This window comes from Apodemus sylvaticus, chromosome 23, assembly GCF_947179515.1.
Source record: "Apodemus sylvaticus chromosome 23, mApoSyl1.1, whole genome shotgun sequence".
Lineage (NCBI taxonomy): Eukaryota > Metazoa > Chordata > Mammalia > Rodentia > Muridae > Apodemus > Apodemus sylvaticus.
In genome coordinates, this window is record NC_067494.1 from 41265316 (window position 1) to 41283621 (window position 18306).

Consider the following 18306-nt stretch of genomic DNA (forward strand, 5'->3'; position numbering starts at 1 on the left):
AAAATGTGGCAATGAGACCTGGGATGCTCCAATAGGTTTGTAACACTTAGAGGACTATCACTTAAACTCTCTTGACAACATCCACTCTTATGCTGGCGGGTCATCCAACCATGACTCTGAGCTTAGCCCTTAATGTTTTCCTGCCTCCCTTCATGCTTTTGAATAAGAGGAAGAAAAGAAACAAACAAAAAACCTGAGCAGGGAGGACAGTCTTTGAGGTTGGAGCGTGAAATGATGAGTGTGACGGCTGTGCAGTAAGAGTGCAAGTTATGGGCTCAGTGGTTAAGATCACTGACTGCTCTTCCAGAGGTCTTGAGTTCAATTCCCAGCAACCACATGTAATAGTTGAGCACTTGAGCACTCTTCTGGTGTGTGCCTGAAGACAGCTACAGTGTACTCATAAATACAAAATCTTTTTAAAAGTGAAAGTGCCAATTATAAAAGCTTTTAAGTATAGAGTTAAAAATGACAGGCCGAGGCAACAAGCTTGCATTGCAGTCCCTGGAAGCAATTTGATGATGGGGTGTGACTCAGTGATAGACTGCTTACTTAACAAGGTCACAGCCCAGGTTATCCAAAAAAAGAAAAAGCAAACAAAAAACCAGTTTATGGACAAAAGGAATTGAAAGCAGCATTAAGTCTAGCATTGGAAGATGACTAGTTACACTCAGTTCAGTGAGTGAACAGTTGGTTGTGGTGGTGATAGCTGACATGTCTAATCCACACTTAGAGAGGGTGAAACAGGATTGAGAAATCAAGGCCAACCTGAAGCTACTATCTCAGAGTGAATACTATTGGGAGGACATAGATGTGAGCATGTGTAAATATACTTCAGACGGGCGGTGGTGGCACACGCCTTTAATCCCAGCACTTGGGAGGCAGAGGCGGGCGGATTTTTGAGTTCGAGGCCAGCCTGGTCTACAGAGTTCCAGGACAGCCAGAACCACACAGAGAAGCCCTGTCTGAAGAAACACTTCAACAGATGAGCTTGTCCTTTCAACTGTGTTTGATATGGCCTTTTGTAGAAATGATTCTTGAAACGGCATTTTTCTGACAGTTGGACTCCTGTAACTAGACATGAAACAACCCCAGGATGATTGCAAGAACCCTTCAGGACAAACAGTAGCACTACTAAATCATTTTTTCTTACCCCCTCCCAGCCTAATAGCATATGAATCTAGATCTGGGTGTTATTTGAGAAACTATTCTAGGGGCTGGAGAGATGGCTCAGCAGTGAGGAGCACTTAATGCTCGGGTTCCATTCTTAGCATCCAATAATCTATAACTCCCAATTTTAGGAGACCCAAAGCTTTCTCTGGCCTTCACAGGCCCCTGCACACATGTGGTAAACACACACAAATATTTAAGAAAAGAAAAAACCGGCATAGTGATACACACCTTTAATCTCAACACTCAGGAAGCAGAGGCAGAGAATCTATAATTTGGAAGTCAGTTTGGTCTATATAGTTCCAGTCTCAGAAACAAAACAGCTAGGCAGTGGTGGCACACACCTTTAATCCTAACATTTAGTGGCCTGACACCAGTGGATCTCCACAAATTTAAGGCCAACCTGGTCTACAGAAAAATTCTAGGACAGCCAAGGCTACACAAAGAAACTATCTCGAAGAAGCAAAACAAGATTAAAAGAGCAACAACAAAAAATATTCTAGCCTCTGCTTCCTGTATAGATTAGAATGTGACCAGAAGCAGCTTCCTTCTGCCATGTTCCCCTGCCTATTGCCATGCCTTTCTGCCTTAATGGACTATCCCTTTAAAACTGTAAACCCGCCGGGCCGTGGTGGCACACGCCTGTAATCCCAGCACTCTGGGAGGCAGAGGCAGGAGGATTTCTGAGTTCGAGGCCAGCCTAGTCTACAGAGTGAGTTTCAGGACAGCCAGGGCTACACAGAGAAACTCTGTCTTGGAAAAAAAAAACAAATACAAAAAAAAAAAAAAAAAAAAAAAAAAAAGAACAAAAACTGTATACCCACATAACAAATGAAAGAAAAGTAAAAACTCTTATTCTTTTCTCCATTATCTTTGGCTTGCATCTGGCACACATGTCACTCAGACCATTATAAAGAGCTAAAATGAAGACATTTCAGTGCTGTTGTTGGTCATTCAACAAAAGCAGCCTCCATGAAGGAGACAAGTGAACACACACCTTGTCCCCAGAAGAAAGTATTCCTGCTCATTTTTTCATGAGTGTTTATGTGTGGAGGCCTGAGATCGGTGTCAGAGATCTTCCACAAGAGCACTTGCTGTTCTCCCAGAGAAGCAGAGTTCAGTTCCTAGGACCTACAGGACAGCTGACAACCTGTTCTAATTCCAGTCCCAGAAGATGCAACAACTTCTTTTAGCCTACTCTGGCACTGGCCTTCTATCTCTTTTTGAGACATGGTTGATCAGTAAGCCAGCAGCTAAGCAATACAGCCATTTAACTAGCCCGCTTGTTCCGACCCACGGATGCCCCATCTCTGCCTTGAGACTAGGATTATAGGTGGACTTTCACATCCATCCAACTTTTATATGCAGTCTCTCTCAGAATCCAAACTCTGGTCCTCTTGTTAGCACAAATGGTTCAGGCAGTGAGCAAACTCCACAGACCCATGTTGGTTTGTTTTTAAAAACAAACAAAACCAAGGCTCATGCAGCCCAGTCTACCCTTGAACTCCTCATGCTCCTTTGTCAGTTTTTCAAATCCTCAGCTTCAAGGCCTGTGTCATCAGCCGTGGCTCATATCCATTTGTTCATATGCACAGAACATATGGAATATATTACTGTCTATCAGCTTTGCTACCTAAAGTGTGCTAGACATATGTAATAAAAAAGTATAAGAAGGGATCAAGAGTACTCTGTATAGCATAATAACGAAAACTGGAAATTAAGAATTCTATGAATAAGTACAAAGATAAGGCTAGGTATAAGTGGAAGGTAGGACGTAAGAAGGCTTTCTGGAGGAAGTAAAGCCTTAGTGGACTTCCAGAGATTTCTAGCTTAGCTAACAACTTCACCTCACTCACTGAGACTTTGTTCTGTCAGAAGAAATAAGCTCAAGGGGTAAATATGAGTTAGTGTTAGATGTGATAAATTGTTATTTTTATAGAAAGTTTAAAGTGAGCAGGCCAGTCTGCTCACAGGCAGCAGAGAAAGAAGGATTCCAGAGTCGTCAGCATAATGGATGGTGACTGAAGTGAAGGGGTGGACACACTGCTTCCTAGGGAGCTGCTCGAAGGTGGGTGAGGGGAGGTCAGAGGAAGGCCACACAGGGGACTGAAGGCACCAGGAAGTGATGGAAAAACAGAGGGCTAGGGAGGTGGCACAGTGGTGACAAGCACTTACTGCTCCTGCAGAGAATTGGGTTTGGTACCTATCACCCATATGATAGCTCACAGCTGTCTGCAATTCCAGTTCCAGGGGATCCAGCATCCTCTTGCCTCTGCAGACACTAGGCTCACATGCAAGTGCACAGACATGCATGCAAACAAAAACACACAGAAATAAATTATTAAAGAAGTAACGGAATAAACATGGGGTCTGGAGAGGTGGCTTAGGGGATAAGAACACTTACTGGTCTTCCAGAGACGCAGAGTTCAGTTCCTTGGACTTAGAAGGCAGCTGACAACCTGTTGTAACTCCACAATCCCCGAAGATGCAACAACCTCTTCTAGCCTACTCCGGCACCGCATGTTCGCACAGTACAGACATACATGTGGACAAAATATCCATATGCATAGAAACAATACATCTTTTTAACATGTAAGAAGCACGAAACCATGGGAAGTCCCTTGCATTTCTTGGACCCATGAGGAACCAGGGAACACAATGCAGAATTTAGCCTCATTTCTAGTCTATTTATCCATTGCATTTGATCCATCCGCCTTTCTCAAAATCTTTTTTATTTACTTATTTATATATATATTTGGTCTTTTGAGATAGGCTTTCTCTGTGCAGCCCTGGCTGTCTTGGAACTCACTCTGTAGACCAGGCTGGCCTCGAACTCAGAAATCTGCCTTCTTCTGTCTCCCAAGTGCAGGTATTAAAGGCGTACACCACCACTGCCCAGCTCTCTTAAAATCTTAATTTTTCAGTTTGCTTTACATTTCAGGAGGATGCCCCAGCTTGACGGGTTGCTGTTGTTAGGTTTATTTATTTTCCTTTCTCACAACCTGTAGCAACGTTCTCTTCACTGCCCACTGTTCCCACTTGACTTCCTAGGCAAGATTTGCCTAGGAAGCTTTTCCATCCCCCACAGGATGCTGCTTTCCTAAAGAGATGGCATTCTCTGTGGGCCAGCAAGCTGCAGTAGCAAACCAGGATGACTCTCCTTTCAAAACACTGGGGACACTGTAGCTGGCTTGTGGTAATGCAAGGGCTGGGGCTGGGGCTGGAGATGGGGGTGGCCGGAGGGAGTCTGCAAAAGGCATAAATGATACAAGGCTCAGGGGCTAAGTCTGGCAGGTTCTGACTTTGGCTGAATAATAAATCCGAAAGGATTGGACAGCAGAGATCCATTGCCCTAAGGATCTTCGTTAGTAAAGAGGCTACGCGCTCAGAAGCTGTCAGCCGAGAGGAGGACCTTCCAGAAGAGACGGGAGATGCCTATCCAGAAAAGATCAGGCTCAATCCTGGAGTGTCACCTGGAGAAAAATCTTACCCTTGGACCGTTTACACCCGACCCCACCTAGGACTCCCAGACCACACCGCTCTACGACACCCCAAGGCGGTCTACCTCCAACCCAGCATCCCTAGATCCTCCACACCCCACCCTAACCCGACACACCTCGGTTGGGTACATACCACCCACCCCATACCAAACCAGGGAATCTTCATCTCTCTCAACGCCGGGACTTAGTCACGCCCAGCGTCCTGCGCAGGCGTGAGGAGGCGTGGCCTGGAGTCCATTGCCCCGCCCCCAGCACGGCCTGTCAGGCTGGGGGAAGTTTTACCTCAGTCGCAGACGGCGCCAGGCTGAGTGCTAGTGGACAGCGGAGCGACGAGATGAGCGCAGGCTCGGACCCCGTGGTCATCGTCTCGGCGGCGCGGACCGCTATAGGTGAGTATCCCGCGGGGTCACTTCGGCCCGTGACCCTCCTTCCCGACAGGTTCTCGGAGACCCGGGCAATGGTGACGGGGAGGGGGCGGCCGACCACGGACTCCACAGCCCAGTACCCCGCGCCTCGTCCGCGGCCCCGCCCCTCGTGCTGCGATTGGTTCCTCGCAGTAGAGCCACTGCTCTGCCAGGCTCATCTATTGGCTAACGTTGGGACGCGCTTTCTCTCCTGATCGCTGATTGGTCTGCGCGGAGGTGCACCAGATCACGCTGTGGTGGCGGGGGGCCGGGAGCTGGTGGTCTGAGCTGGTCCTCCAGGAAAGCTTTGGCCTTGGCATTGTTCTGGAAGTCCCCATCGCCTTTGTCGGCCTCGTCTCCAGCCGTTTTTGTTTGGAAACCATGTGTCCCCCACCTCCCCCTCCACGGTCCTCAGTGTGCTCTTGGTTTAGATGCTTTCCTTCTTACCCATTCCATTATAGGCTCCTTCAATGGTGCCCTGTCCACCGTGCCTGTGCACGACCTGGGGACAACTGTCATCAAAGAAGTCCTGCAGAGGGCCAAGGTGGCTCCGGAAGAGGTGTCCGAGGTCATATTTGGACACGTTTTGACCGCAGGTAACTTCTCAGTAGCCCAGGATAGATCTGCTCACTAGAAACAGCATTTATTGGTGTGCACACACACACCTCCCTTACCACCATACATTGCTTTGCTTAGAGTTTCTTCTGCTAGGATTCTTTCTGTCCCTCGTCCTTCCTCTAGCTGAAGTCACAGCGTCTTTACAAGCGTTTCCCCTGAGTGATCTTAGACCATTGTTAGAAGCAGGGCCGGCCTGATGCACAGCAAAAGTATTCACAGTCCTCCACATAGCCCTAAAATGTCACACAGTCAATAAAAGTGTGTGGGTCTGGCACTGTGCCAGAGCTGCAGCAGAACAACTATACCCTAGTCCACTTGTCAGGAGATAGTAGGCTGTTCCTCACTTCTGGGGACTCTCTGGAGGAAGGCAGCAGAGTCTAAGATTGCTTCATCTCACCTCTGAGTCCTGGTAGGTTTGTAGACCAGTGACTACTGATCATTCGTGTTGATTGATTTGGGGCCTGGGTGTGTAGCTCAGTGGAGAAGTGTGTGGTTAGCATGCATGTGGTCCTGAGTTCACTCCTGCCCTGCTCTGTGCTCACTCAGCACACATTTGAACCAAAATGTAGAGAGAATTGTTAATATTCAATACCAACTTCTGCTCTTACACTGAGACCATTTGTATTTGTACCTGTTGAATATTCGTATTTGAAACATTTGTTTTGATAGCAGATCCCCCACCCCCTAGATTTTGCAACATCTGTATATATAAAGTATCATCGTTACAGAATTTGGTGTCATAGCCGGGCGGTGGTGGCCCACGCCTGTAATCCCAGAACTCTGGGAAGCAGGAGGATTTCTGAGTTTGAGGCCAGCCTGGTCTACAGAGTGAGTTACAGGACAGCCAGGGCTATACAGAGAAACCCTGTCTCGAAAAAACCAAATCCAAAAAGCAAACAAACAAACAAAAAAAAAGAATTTGGTGTCATAATCTTTATCTCAAAAGTAGGTTCAGCCTGTTAGTTGTCCTTCATACAGTTGGTGGAACAGCAAAATGGATAGTAAATAGCAGAAAAGGGAGGTTTATGTAATTTGGTTCAATTGGGAGGAGATCCAGGGACCCCCCCCACCCCCTCAGGTCCATCTTCATGCTCTAGAAGTGAGATTAACTTTAAATAGACAGCTGGAGATTTGCATATCTAAACAGTCTGCTCATGTTATAGCCCCACCCACCACCATTGATCTATCTTCTGGGTCTCTATAGCAGGGTGGTCTGGGAGGAAAGATCTCCTTTGTCTAGTACTAGACTTTAACTTCTTCCTTCTCCCAGCCTGAGAGTCTTGGGGGGCTCCCAGTGTTTGGGGAGTTCTTTGTTTCAGTAGTCTGATAGATTAAGGAAGCCAAGGGTCTCTAAGAAATATCTTCATCTCTAGACGTTAGAGATTGCTCAGCTGTTAAAGAGCACTTGCTGTTCTTGTAAAGGGCCCAGATTTGTTTCCTGGTACCCTCTTGGATTCTTATAGACTTCGCTCTTTTAGGGAATCCAGAATCCAGCACCCTCTTCTGGACTCCATAAGTACCAGGCACCCTCAAACATACATACATACATACATACATACATACATACATACATACATATGTTCATGAAAAACATTCATATATATACCTTTAATCCCAGCACTCAGGAGGCAGAGGCAGGTGGATCTCAGTGAATTCAAGGCCAGCCTGCTTTACCAAGAGAATTTCCTTGGACAGCCAGAGCTACATGGGAGAACCCTGTCTTGGGAGGAAAAGAAAGAATAAATACACACATACACACACATATAAAATCTTCATCTCTGTAAGGATGGTTATGTCCTGGCTGGAACCCCATTCTGAGCAGAAAATTTCATCATGATCATCATTTATAGATCACTGCTGGACAGTAAAGGATCATGTAGTGGCATCTTAGCATTCAGAAGTTTTACATTGCCTCGATTGCTGGTCTGTCAATGTAACCTCAGTGCTCTGAGGCCTGTAATTGAGGATCAGGAGATTAAAGCTAGCCTGAATTCTGAGCAAGACTCTTTTTTAGAAGGAAAGATAAGAAAGGCTGGGGATGTTGTAGAACACTTGCCCAATATGCTCAAAGCTACTAAAAAAGGAAAATAATAATAAATTTCACACTTTGGAGCATCCAGCATTTTTAAAATGTAGGTATTTGACATGTATTTTTAAAGTTTTGGGTTTGCAGTTCACCTTTCTCTTTTTTTGTTTGCTTGTTTTTGTTTTATTTTCAAGAGAGTTTCTCTATGTAAACCTGACTGTCCTAGAACTCACTTGAAGACCAGACTGTCCTCAAACTCTGCCTCCCAAGTGCTGGGATTAAAGACGTACATCACCAACCAATACCTGGCTCTTTAAAAAATATTTATTTTTATGAATATTGATATTTTGTCTGCATGCATATCTAAGCACTGAGTCCATGCTTGGTGGCCAAGGATGCCAGAGGACGACATTGGATCCCCTGAGGCCACAGTTACAGACAATTGTAAGCCACTCTGTAGGTGCTTGGAATCAAACCATGGTTCTCTGGAAAAACAGCCAGAGCTGTTAACCACTAAACAATATCCCCAGCCCCCACCCCTTTTTTTCTTTAAACACCCACAAATATCAGATACCCTGGAGGAGGTGGAATTGTAGGCATTTGTGAGTTGCCTTATGTGGGTGCTAGGAATTAAACTCAGTGCCTTTACAAGAACAATGCATGCTTTGGACTATTGAACCATCTTCTCTCCATCTAGAACACTATTCTGAGGAATAAACACCATCTGTGTCAGGTCTCTGTCATGGGGCTCATAGCCTGCTAAGTTAGCAATATCAAATGCAATACTCATTTCTGAACCCTAAGTACCTTGAGTATGGTGAGTGTGTGTGTGTGTGTGTGTGAGAGAGAGAGAGAGAGAGAGCATGCACAAAGTTATTTACTAAATATATACCATGTATTGTTTAAAGAACAGGTATCTTATATAGTAATATCTTACTGAATAGTATCTTATTAGCTTCATTTTGAAGTTTTGAATTTTTTACTTTTTAATTTCTGAGACGTTGAAAGGCTGCCTTACAACATAGGCAAGCCTTGAAGCAAACCTGTTACCTTTAACTCCTGAGTCATTGGATTACAGGCAGGAGCCATTACTCTCAGCCAGAAAAATGTCTGATATGCTGGCCTGTGTTAAACTCAGATCCACCCACTGATGCCTCCTGAGGGCAAGGATTAAAGAGATAAATAATTTTATGTGTTTTTCACGTCTAAACAAACCTCAGATTAATGACACCTATTATAATAGTTGCTAACTGTTTGACAGTGTCCCATTACTATTTTTTCAACAAGCATACTAAGGAAAGGATGTATGTGTATCTGGAACTTGGCAAAGGAGGAAACCACTCTTTGCCATTTTGTCCGACAGTGTGACTGATAGCATTTCAGAATTTGAGTCCATTATGTTTCTGCTACTTTTAAGGAAGTGGAATTTTTGTTTGTGTTGGCAATTGAAGGAAATCTTAGGTGAATTTTTGGTTCTAATTTTGTTTTGTTTTGGTTTTGTTTTTTTGATTTTTTGGATTTGTTTTTTTCGAGATAGGGTTTCTCTGTATAGCCCTGGCTGTCCTGGAACTCACTCTGTAGACCAGGCTGGCCTCGAACTCAGAAATCCCCCTGCCTCTGCCTCCCAGAGTGCTGGGATTACAGGCGTGCACCACCGCCTGGCAGTTCTAATTTTGTTAAGTTTATTAAATTTCATTTTTTACGTTCTGAGAAAAGACCTTACTATATAGTGCAGGGTGGCTTGAAATTTACTCATTGTGTAATTCAGAATGCCTTTGAGCTGACCGTTTGGCTCATGCTTTTCTTGACCTTAATATGTATCCCAGACTAACCTCAAACACACTGAGATCCTTCCACTTCAGTTTACAAAATGCTGGGATTACAAGTGTGAGGTCCCACACCTGCATGATATAGGCATAGCTTTTGAGCAGATTTCCTCCTAAAGGAACTCTCTTTCTCCCTAGCTATCTTATGCCCTGAACCTGGAGCACAGTGCTCTGTATGCCTGAACTCTGCTGCGTTAGAAGAGTGTAACTAGCTGGCTGGTACCTTTAGTCTTAACTAAGTTCCTTGCCTACTAGGAGGAAAAGTCAAGTTCTCTCTAGAGATGAAGATCTTAAGATTCTGCATTACGATATCAGGGACACTGTTTATGAAGGAGGAAGCCTCTCTGAAACACCTAGCAGTTGCACAAGGTGGCATCTGTCCAGGGCTGGACTGACAGGCAGAGAGGAGGACAGGCTTCTCTGCTGCTGTGGGGACCGAGCTGGCCTGAAGGCATGCAGAAGTGGAGGGCGGCCTCCTGGCACTTTGCACACACTTATGTTTATAAGACACCTCATGTCTTATAAACCTTTCTCCTTCATGGGCAGCAGTTCTCTATCTTCCTAAGGCAGCAACGCTTTCCTACAGTTCCTCATGGGGTGGTCACAGCAGCCATAAAAGTGTGTCCATCACTGACCTTCCCTACTGTCATGCGTTGTGATGTAAGCCTCTGATCTGCAGCCCCGGAAGGGTCCCGACCCACACGTTGAGAACCTGACTCCTGTGCTCCTTGTTCCAGGCTGTGGGCAGAATCCCACTCGACAAGCCAGTGTGGGGGCAGGGATCCCCTACTCGGTGCCAGCGTGGAGCTGCCAGATGATCTGTGGCTCAGGCCTCAAAGCCGTGTGTCTGGCCGCCCAGTCCATAGCCATGGGCGACTCCACCATTGTGGTTGCTGGAGGCATGGAGAATATGAGCAAGGTAAGTAAGTGCAGAGCTGCTGCTGGTCACCTAGAGGGCGTGGCCTGCTGAGGAATGCACAGAAATGACTCAGCCTGACCCCTGCTGAATGCCCATTGCTCTCCAGGATGGGTGAGAACTCCCATGTGAAGAACACAGCAGGCAGTGGAGGACAATATCATTTCTCTAAGCTCTTGTTCCAGAAGCACACAGCGCTTTCTGAAATGAACCCACAAGATCATTTGGTTGCTATTCCTGCTTATCATGTAGCCGAGGCTAGCTCAAGACTTGCTATGTAGCCTGTAGCCTAGGCTAGCCTTAGATGCTTGCCTCTCCTGCTCTGCCTCCAGAGTGCTAAGATTATCTTTGGATATTTTCCAATTAGTCGAAACTTTTTGTTTGTTTGTTTGTTTGTTTGTTTTGAGACAGGGTTTCTCTGTATAGCCCTGGCTGTCCTGGAACTCACTCTGTAGACCAGGCTGATAACAAACTCAGAAATCTACCTGCCTCTGCCTCCCCACTGCCCGGTTTTAGTCTAAACTTTTTAAGTTGTCTTCCTTAAAAATCTTAAAAATTTGAGGAAGCTCCTTTTTATCATGCCCAAAGAGTTAGTAAACATGCCTGGGACAGCTAATTCATTTTGAGAACACAAGAAAGGTAAAAGATAATCCACAGGCAACTAACTTCTGAGGGGGCCATCCTTACGAAGTTGACCCAAGGTCATTAAGGCCCTGAGTCATCCAGCTTTTGTTTGTTTGTTTTTGTTGTTTTTGTATTTGGTTTTATTTTTTCGAGACAGGGTTTCTCTGTATAGCCCTGCCTGTCCTGGAAATCACTCTGTAGACCAAGCTGGCCTTGAACACAGAAATTCACCTGTCTCTGCCTCCCACAGTGCTGGGATTACAGGTGTGTGCCACCACCACCCAGCTTTTTTTTTTTTTTTTTTTTTTTTTGAGAGTCATCCAAATTTATCATTCAGCTCTCTACTTATTATCAACATATAAAAATTAGATGGTGCAATAAAGGTCCTGATTAATTATTCTGGTGAGGTCCCCAAATTTTCCACTTGAGATGCTGTTAAGGTTATCACTTCCCATGGTGAGTTATTTTCCATCATGCACTACAAACATTCTCCCAACATTCTCCACTTCTTAAAAAAAATACAGGTTTAGTGTGGTGGTGGCATATACCTTTACTCTCAAAACAGAATAATAATAAATAATAAAGCATGTATTACCCCTATTACTGGGGGATGGCACATGCACCCCCACTTATGGAGGTCAGAGGATGACTTCCTGGAGAAGATTCTCTCCATCCCACCAGATGGGCATTGAGCTCAGGTCATCAGGCTGGGTGCAAGTGCCTGTGTGTACTGACCCTTTTTGCCAGCACTGCCTTCTTACGCTTTTTTGCCCTGTGTGTGTGTGTGTGTGTGTGTGTGTGTAGTTTGTCTATTTGCTTGCTTTTCAAGGCAAGGTTTTTCAGTGTGATCTTGGCTATCTTGCAACTCCCTATTAAACCAGACTACTGGCCTCAAATTCAGAGATTTGTTTATCTCTACCTCCTAAGTGTTGGGATCAAAGGTGTGGGGCACAATGCCCTATTCCCCCGGATCCCCAAGTTTAGTCCAGGTCCTATGTAGCTTGCACTAGCCTGGAACTCCCAGTCCACCAGGCTGGCCTCAAATTCACAGAAATCTACCTATCAGGTCATCAGGCTGGGTGCAAGTGCTTGTGTGTACTGACCCTTCTCACCAGCACTGCCTTCTTATGTTCCCCCCTCTCTGTGTGTGCACATATATATGAATGTATGTATGTATTATGTGTATATGTGAGATATATATGAATGTGTGTATATACATATATATGTATAAATGTATATGTATATATATAAAATGTGTATGTGTGTGTGTGTGTGTTGGTTTACTATTCGAGGCAAGTTTTATCTGTGTAGCTTTGGCTGTCCTGGATCTCCCTTTTAAACCTAACTGGCCTCAAACTCAGAGATCTGCCTGTCTCTGCATCCTGAGTGCTATGATCAAAGGTATATGACACCATGACCTGTTACCCCTAGCCCCTAGTTTAGGCAAGGTTTTTTGTATCTTGGACTACCCTGGAACTCCACATGTATACCATACTGGCTTCAAATTAACAGAAATTTGCCTATCACTACCCACCCAAGTGCTAGCACCACATTTGTTCTGTGGAGGTGACTCTAAATATACTTTGAACACAGAGAGACAATGGGACATGGGCTCTGCTGTTTAGAAATACCTAGTTCATTCTGACATTGAACTTCTAGAGAGACTGACCCACAGCTTAAATTATTAGGGCAACTGAACTCGAACAAGTTAGGAAAGATCTGGGAGCCAAGAGCATTCTGTTCCTGGGTACAGCTCATCTCGAGAAAGTGTTCTACTTTTGACCTGGAGCCAGAGGTCAGAACAGTCCATCCAATAACCCACACCATGATCTGCATACAAAGCACAAGGAGCCTCAGCGATATGATCTCCACTTCAGATCCCAGGCCAGAGGGAGACAGGAATCAGCCTAAGTTGGTTTGGACTTGCTTTTCCACTGTGAGGAAGAGTCAAGTCACTCGTTGCCAGTTAACCTTCTTGTCATGGCCCTTGGTCAGGATGGACCCCAAGGCCCAGACTTCTGATCCCCTAGAAGGTAGGTAGAACAAGTAAAAGACACGCGTGGTGACACATGCCAGGCCCTGCTGTTCAGGAGCTGAGGCTGAGAAGCATGTGAGCCCTGAAGATCAAGACCAGCCTGGATCCCATACAAGTCCTTGTGTCAGAAACTGAAAGAAAGAATGGAGCTGAGGATAATGGAGAGCAGCCCCTCTGCAGGAGGCTTCCCTCCCCCTGTCTCACCAAATACTGTCCTTCAGGCTGGCTCTGCAGCGGAACAGCATTTTCCTCCTGTGCTCAGGGATGCACTGGTCAGAGACCTCCTGAGCTCAGCCACTGCAGAGCTCAGAAGCCGAAGGCTGAAGGTCACAGTGAGTGGAGTCCTTCTGGTCAGATGGACAAAGCTGCACACTAGCACCCCAGGGCTGTGCGTGGTCAGCAGAGCCAATATGGAGTCAGTGCTGCTATTCCCAACTGAAAGGTGGGAATACTGATGACCAGAGCCACCACTTAAATGCACAGCTTTTCTTTATTTCTTAAAAATAAGAAACATGCTGGGCGCACGCCTTTAATCCCAGCACTTGGGAGGCAGAGGCAGGCGGATTTCTGAGTTCAAGGCCAGCCTCGTCTACAGAGCGAGTTCCAGGATAGCCAGGGCTATCCAGAGAAACCCTGTCTCAAATAAAAAAAAAAAAAAAAGAAAGAAAACATAAAAAACTATTAATTTAACTATATCATTTTCAGAGACTGTCATTACTTTGATTAATACCTCTGTTAACTCCGTGTCCACTAAGTTTTCCATTGTATTCTGGCTGCTTTTAAATTGCTGAAAGTTAAAATAACTTCTGTTCAGAAACCCTCCTGTTCGTGCATTTTACAGCCCAAATATTCTCCCTATGGGTATTATGTCTCCTATCAATACAGATACTAGTTGTGCTGGAGCAGCAGGTCAGTGGGGAAGAGCTTGTGCTGTTCGTGCAGAGGACCCAAGTTCAGGTCCTAGCATCCATGTCCTGTGCCCCCCAATAGCCTCCCAACTGCCTATTACCCAGCTCCAGGGCATCCAATACCCTCTGGTCTCTGGGCACACACTTAAATGGTACACTTAAATTCATTTAGCACCTTGCCCCTAACACACACACACACACACACACCATTTTTTGAAAGTAGTACAGGAGTTAGATTTCTATGTCATCCCCTTTGGTAATACTTGTCTATCTGGAAGGAAATAATAGAATCATAAGGAACTAAAACCCAGAATGGACAGGTTTGATCAAGAGACAGAAATGATCAAGTGATAGAGGAATAGATTGCTAAGAGAAGGCAGGAGGAATTGTCTGCTAACACCAAGGGCTTTCAGATCCTGACCTGGAAAGCAGGCAGTGGAGAGAAGGGCTTGATGGGTAATGAAGAAGGAAGAAGTACAAGCCAGAGCCTCCTGAATCTGAGTGGGATCCTGAGAGACAAGGGACACCCATCCTAAGTCTGTTCTTCCTTCCTGTGTCCAGGCTCCTCACTTGGCTAACCTGAGGACAGGAGTCAAGATGGGTGAGGTGCCACTGGCTGACAGCATACTCTGTGATGGTCTTACAGATGCGTTTCACAACTACCACATGGGCATCACAGGTAAGGCTGATGTGCCTGCAAACACTAACTTTAAAAAGGTTGGCAAGAGTATGTGACAGTGAGGCTCATTTGCATAGGCTCCGATGGCTTCCCATCTCTGTACATTGTCCACCATCTATATGGTCAAGAAGCTGAGGTAGTACCTAGTTTCTTGACTACATCCTACATACAGTACTACCTAGAGAATCATAGGATGTGTGTGTTGTTGGAAGTTTCATGGAACTTCCCTGGATGGCCTGGATGACCTGATACAGAAAGCTAGTTGTAGTTGTGTCATTGGTACACATAGGACTTCGGTGGCTGGACCTTGTACACAGGCAAGAAGAGTTCATGCCTTCCAAATGTATGTAGCTCACTCATTCTATCTTTAAAGTTCCCTACAGTGCCTACTAAAAAGAACCACCCACATTTTACTGGCAGAGGGTAGATACCAACATAAAATAGTCAGCCACAAGATGGGGAAGACATCTGAAAGGGAAAGGAAAGCAAGATGACAGGTTTTCACCAGATTTTAAAGTCTTAAGAGCAAAAAACGTGAGACAGTAATAGAAAATGAACTTGTGAACCTGAAGGGCAGTGAGTGCCTCCCTGAAAGCCCGTGTTACTAATGAACGCCTGAACTACCAGTACAAAGATGACTAATATCAGCTGAAGAGATGATGGTTCAGCAGTCAAGAGCACTCGCTGTTCTTGCAGAGGATCTGAGTGTGGTTCCCAGCATCCACACCAAGTGGCTAGGAACTGGCTGCAGCTCCATTTCCAGACAATACTATGCCCTCTGGCTTCCACGGGCACTGCATACACAGGGTGCATATAAGATAATTCAGCCTCATACTCGTACATGTAATACATGTAAGTAATAAAAAGTAAGTAAAAATTTTTAAGGATTTAACCAGGCACAGTGGCATACATCTTTAATGCCAGCACTTGAGGTACAGTAGCAGACAGACCTGTAAGTTTTAGATTATCCTGGTCTGATGGTATTCAGTGAGTTTTTAGGCCTGGCAGAGATATACTGGCATTGTTAATGAATGCCTGTTTTTAAATAGAAACTCAAAAAGCAAAACAAAACTCAAAAAGGTCACCACTGTATACTTCAGGGTTTGGAGAGAGGGCTCTGCACTTAAAAGCACGTGTTGCTGCTGTTGCAGAGGACCCAAGTCGGTTCCTACCACCTACAAGGTGATTTCACCAGACCCAGTGCCCTTGTCTCATTTCCAAGTTCCCTGAGCAGCCATATGGCACATAAACACAGATGCAATGACATGAAGTAAATAGATTAACTTTTAAAAGAAAGAAAGGTATATTCCCATGGTTCATCCTGTCCCGGAAGCTGATGGCGGAAGGAAGCCCAGCAGTGTGTGACCCCCAGCCAGAGAGACCTCAGGCCACAGTGAAAGAGGCGCGTACTCTTCAGTGTGCTCCTCCTGAAGGCAGTGTCTTGGTCAGGGTTTCTTTTTTTTTTCTTTTTCTTTTGGTTTTTTTGAGACAGGGTCTCTGTGTAGCCCTGGCTATCCTGGAACTCACTCTATAGACCAGGCTGGCCTCGAACTCAGAAATCAGCCTGCCTCTGCCTCCCAAGTGCTGGAATTAAAGGCGTGCGCCACCACTGCCCGGCTTGGTCAGGGTCTCTATTCCTGCACAAACATCATGACCATGAAGCAAGTTGGGGAGGAAAGGGTTTGTTCAGGTTACATTTCTACATTGCTGTTCATCACTAAAGGAAGTCAGGACTGGAACTCAAGCAGGTCAGGAAGCAGGAGCTGATGCAGAGGGCATGAAGGGATGTTCCTTAATGGCTTGCTTCCCCTGGCTTGCTGACCTTGCTTTATTATAGAACCCAAGACTACCAGCCCCGGGTGACACCACCCACAAGGGGCCCTCCCCACTTGATCACTACTTGAGAAAATGCCTCACAGCTGGATCTCATGGAGACACTTCCCCAACTGAAGCTTTCTCTGTGATAACTCCAGCTTGTGTCAAGTTGACACACAGAACCCACCAGTATAGACAGCTTTTCTCAATCAATACTCTGCTGTTGTGAATCCTTGGTGTGGAAGGATAGTTGATTCTTCTGGATGGATGCCTCATCTTATCATATGCAGGCTTGTCAAAGAGGTTCTCTTAGATAAACTCAAATTTCTCTGGTTACACACAATTGTATCATTAGTCATGTGTCTAGGTCCTTGTTTCCTGTGTTGACAGTTGAAGCAATTGGGAAACCAAAACAAAACCGTTGCCATATGTAAAGTACAACTTAAACTGAAGTACCGTTTGACTATGAGTTAAACAAACTGAGACACATTGAGGCACGTTGCTCTGGAGCAGCAGAGTGGCCGTGGCTCTGTAAGAAGTGTGAGTCATACGAGTGAGGAATAGGGAAAGGCTACAAGCAGAAGCACAAGAGACAATGTGTGCCACAGTAAGGAGGAGAGAGGTCTTGGGATGTGACAAACAGGGACTCAGGTTTCTCTGCCCCAGTGAGACAATAGAAGGTACCATGGATCCTAGTTGTCCTAGTAGCTAGCTAGTTGCTTGGGGTTTTTTTTTGGTTTGTTTGTTTTTGTTTATTGAGTCAGGGTTTCTCTGTGTAGGTCTCTCAGTCTTAGAATGTACTTTGTGCCAGGCAGTGGTGGCGCATGCCTTTAATCCCAGCACTTGGGAGGCAGAGGCAGGTGGATTTCTGAGTTCGAGGCCAGCCTGGTCTACAGAGTGAGTTCCAGGACAGCCAGGGCTACACAGAGAAATCCTGTCTCAAAAAAACCAAATCCAAAAAACAAAAATAAAACAAAACAAAAACAAAAAAAAAAATGCCCAGAATGTACTTTGTATGTAATAGACCAGAGTAGCTTCAAACTCACAATGATTCACCTGCCTCTGCCTCCCAAGTGCAGGGACTAACAGTGCATCACCTCTGTACCATCACTCCCAGCTAGCCAGCTTCTTGAGTGATATCCAAAGCACCTGCACGAACATCACCAAGATGATTATTAAGTATTTAGGTCCTGGGCCTGGAGAGATGGCTCAGAGGTTAGGAGTACTGGCTGCTCTTCCAGAGGACCAGGGTTCAACTCTCAGCACCCACATGGCAGCTCACAACTGTCTGTGACTCCAGCTCTAGGGCATCTGACACCCTCACACAGGCCCCTGAAACACACCAATGCACATTTCAGATATATATATATATATATATATATATCCTAAAGCTAAAGCTAGGGGTAGAGTTTAGTGTTAGAGCATTTGTTTAGCATGTGCAGTGTCCTGGGCTCCATGCAAAGCAAAACAAAAAATATGTAGAAACCTGATCTCCAGAGGCACCAAGCATAACAGATTATCACATATGCCAAAAAGCCTTTATTCAGTTAGGAAACATAGACAATGTGACAAAGGAGGGGCTTCTTACGGTTCTTCACAAGTATCAAGCCATGGGTTAGAGGGACAGCTCACTGTTTAAAAGTGCTTGCCACACTTTGAGAGGACCAGAGTTCAGGTCCCAGCAGCTATATCAGCGCTCAGGCCCAGACATCTGATGCCCTCTTGTGGCCCTGCAGATGACTGCACACAAGTGTTCATATAGACACATGTACACACAAAAGGAATAAT

General features: G+C 45.4%; 1 protein-coding gene across 2 annotated transcripts in view; it reads left to right on the forward strand.

The window, feature by feature from the left end:
* Window positions 1-4918: 4918 nt before the first annotated feature.
* The window catches only part of Acat2 (acetyl-CoA acetyltransferase 2), a 41294-nt gene continuing 27906 nt past the window's right edge, over window positions 4919-18306 (forward strand). For both annotated transcript variants that reach the window (XM_052169235.1, XM_052169234.1), the window contains exons 1-4: window positions 4919-5056; window positions 5533-5667; window positions 10279-10460; window positions 14586-14703. In XM_052169235.1, the coding sequence (XP_052025195.1) occupies window positions 5002-5056; window positions 5533-5667; window positions 10279-10460; window positions 14586-14703 (490 nt within the window). In that variant the 5' untranslated portion in view covers window positions 4919-5001. The remainder of the gene's footprint in view (window positions 5057-5532; window positions 5668-10278; window positions 10461-14585; window positions 14704-18306) is intronic.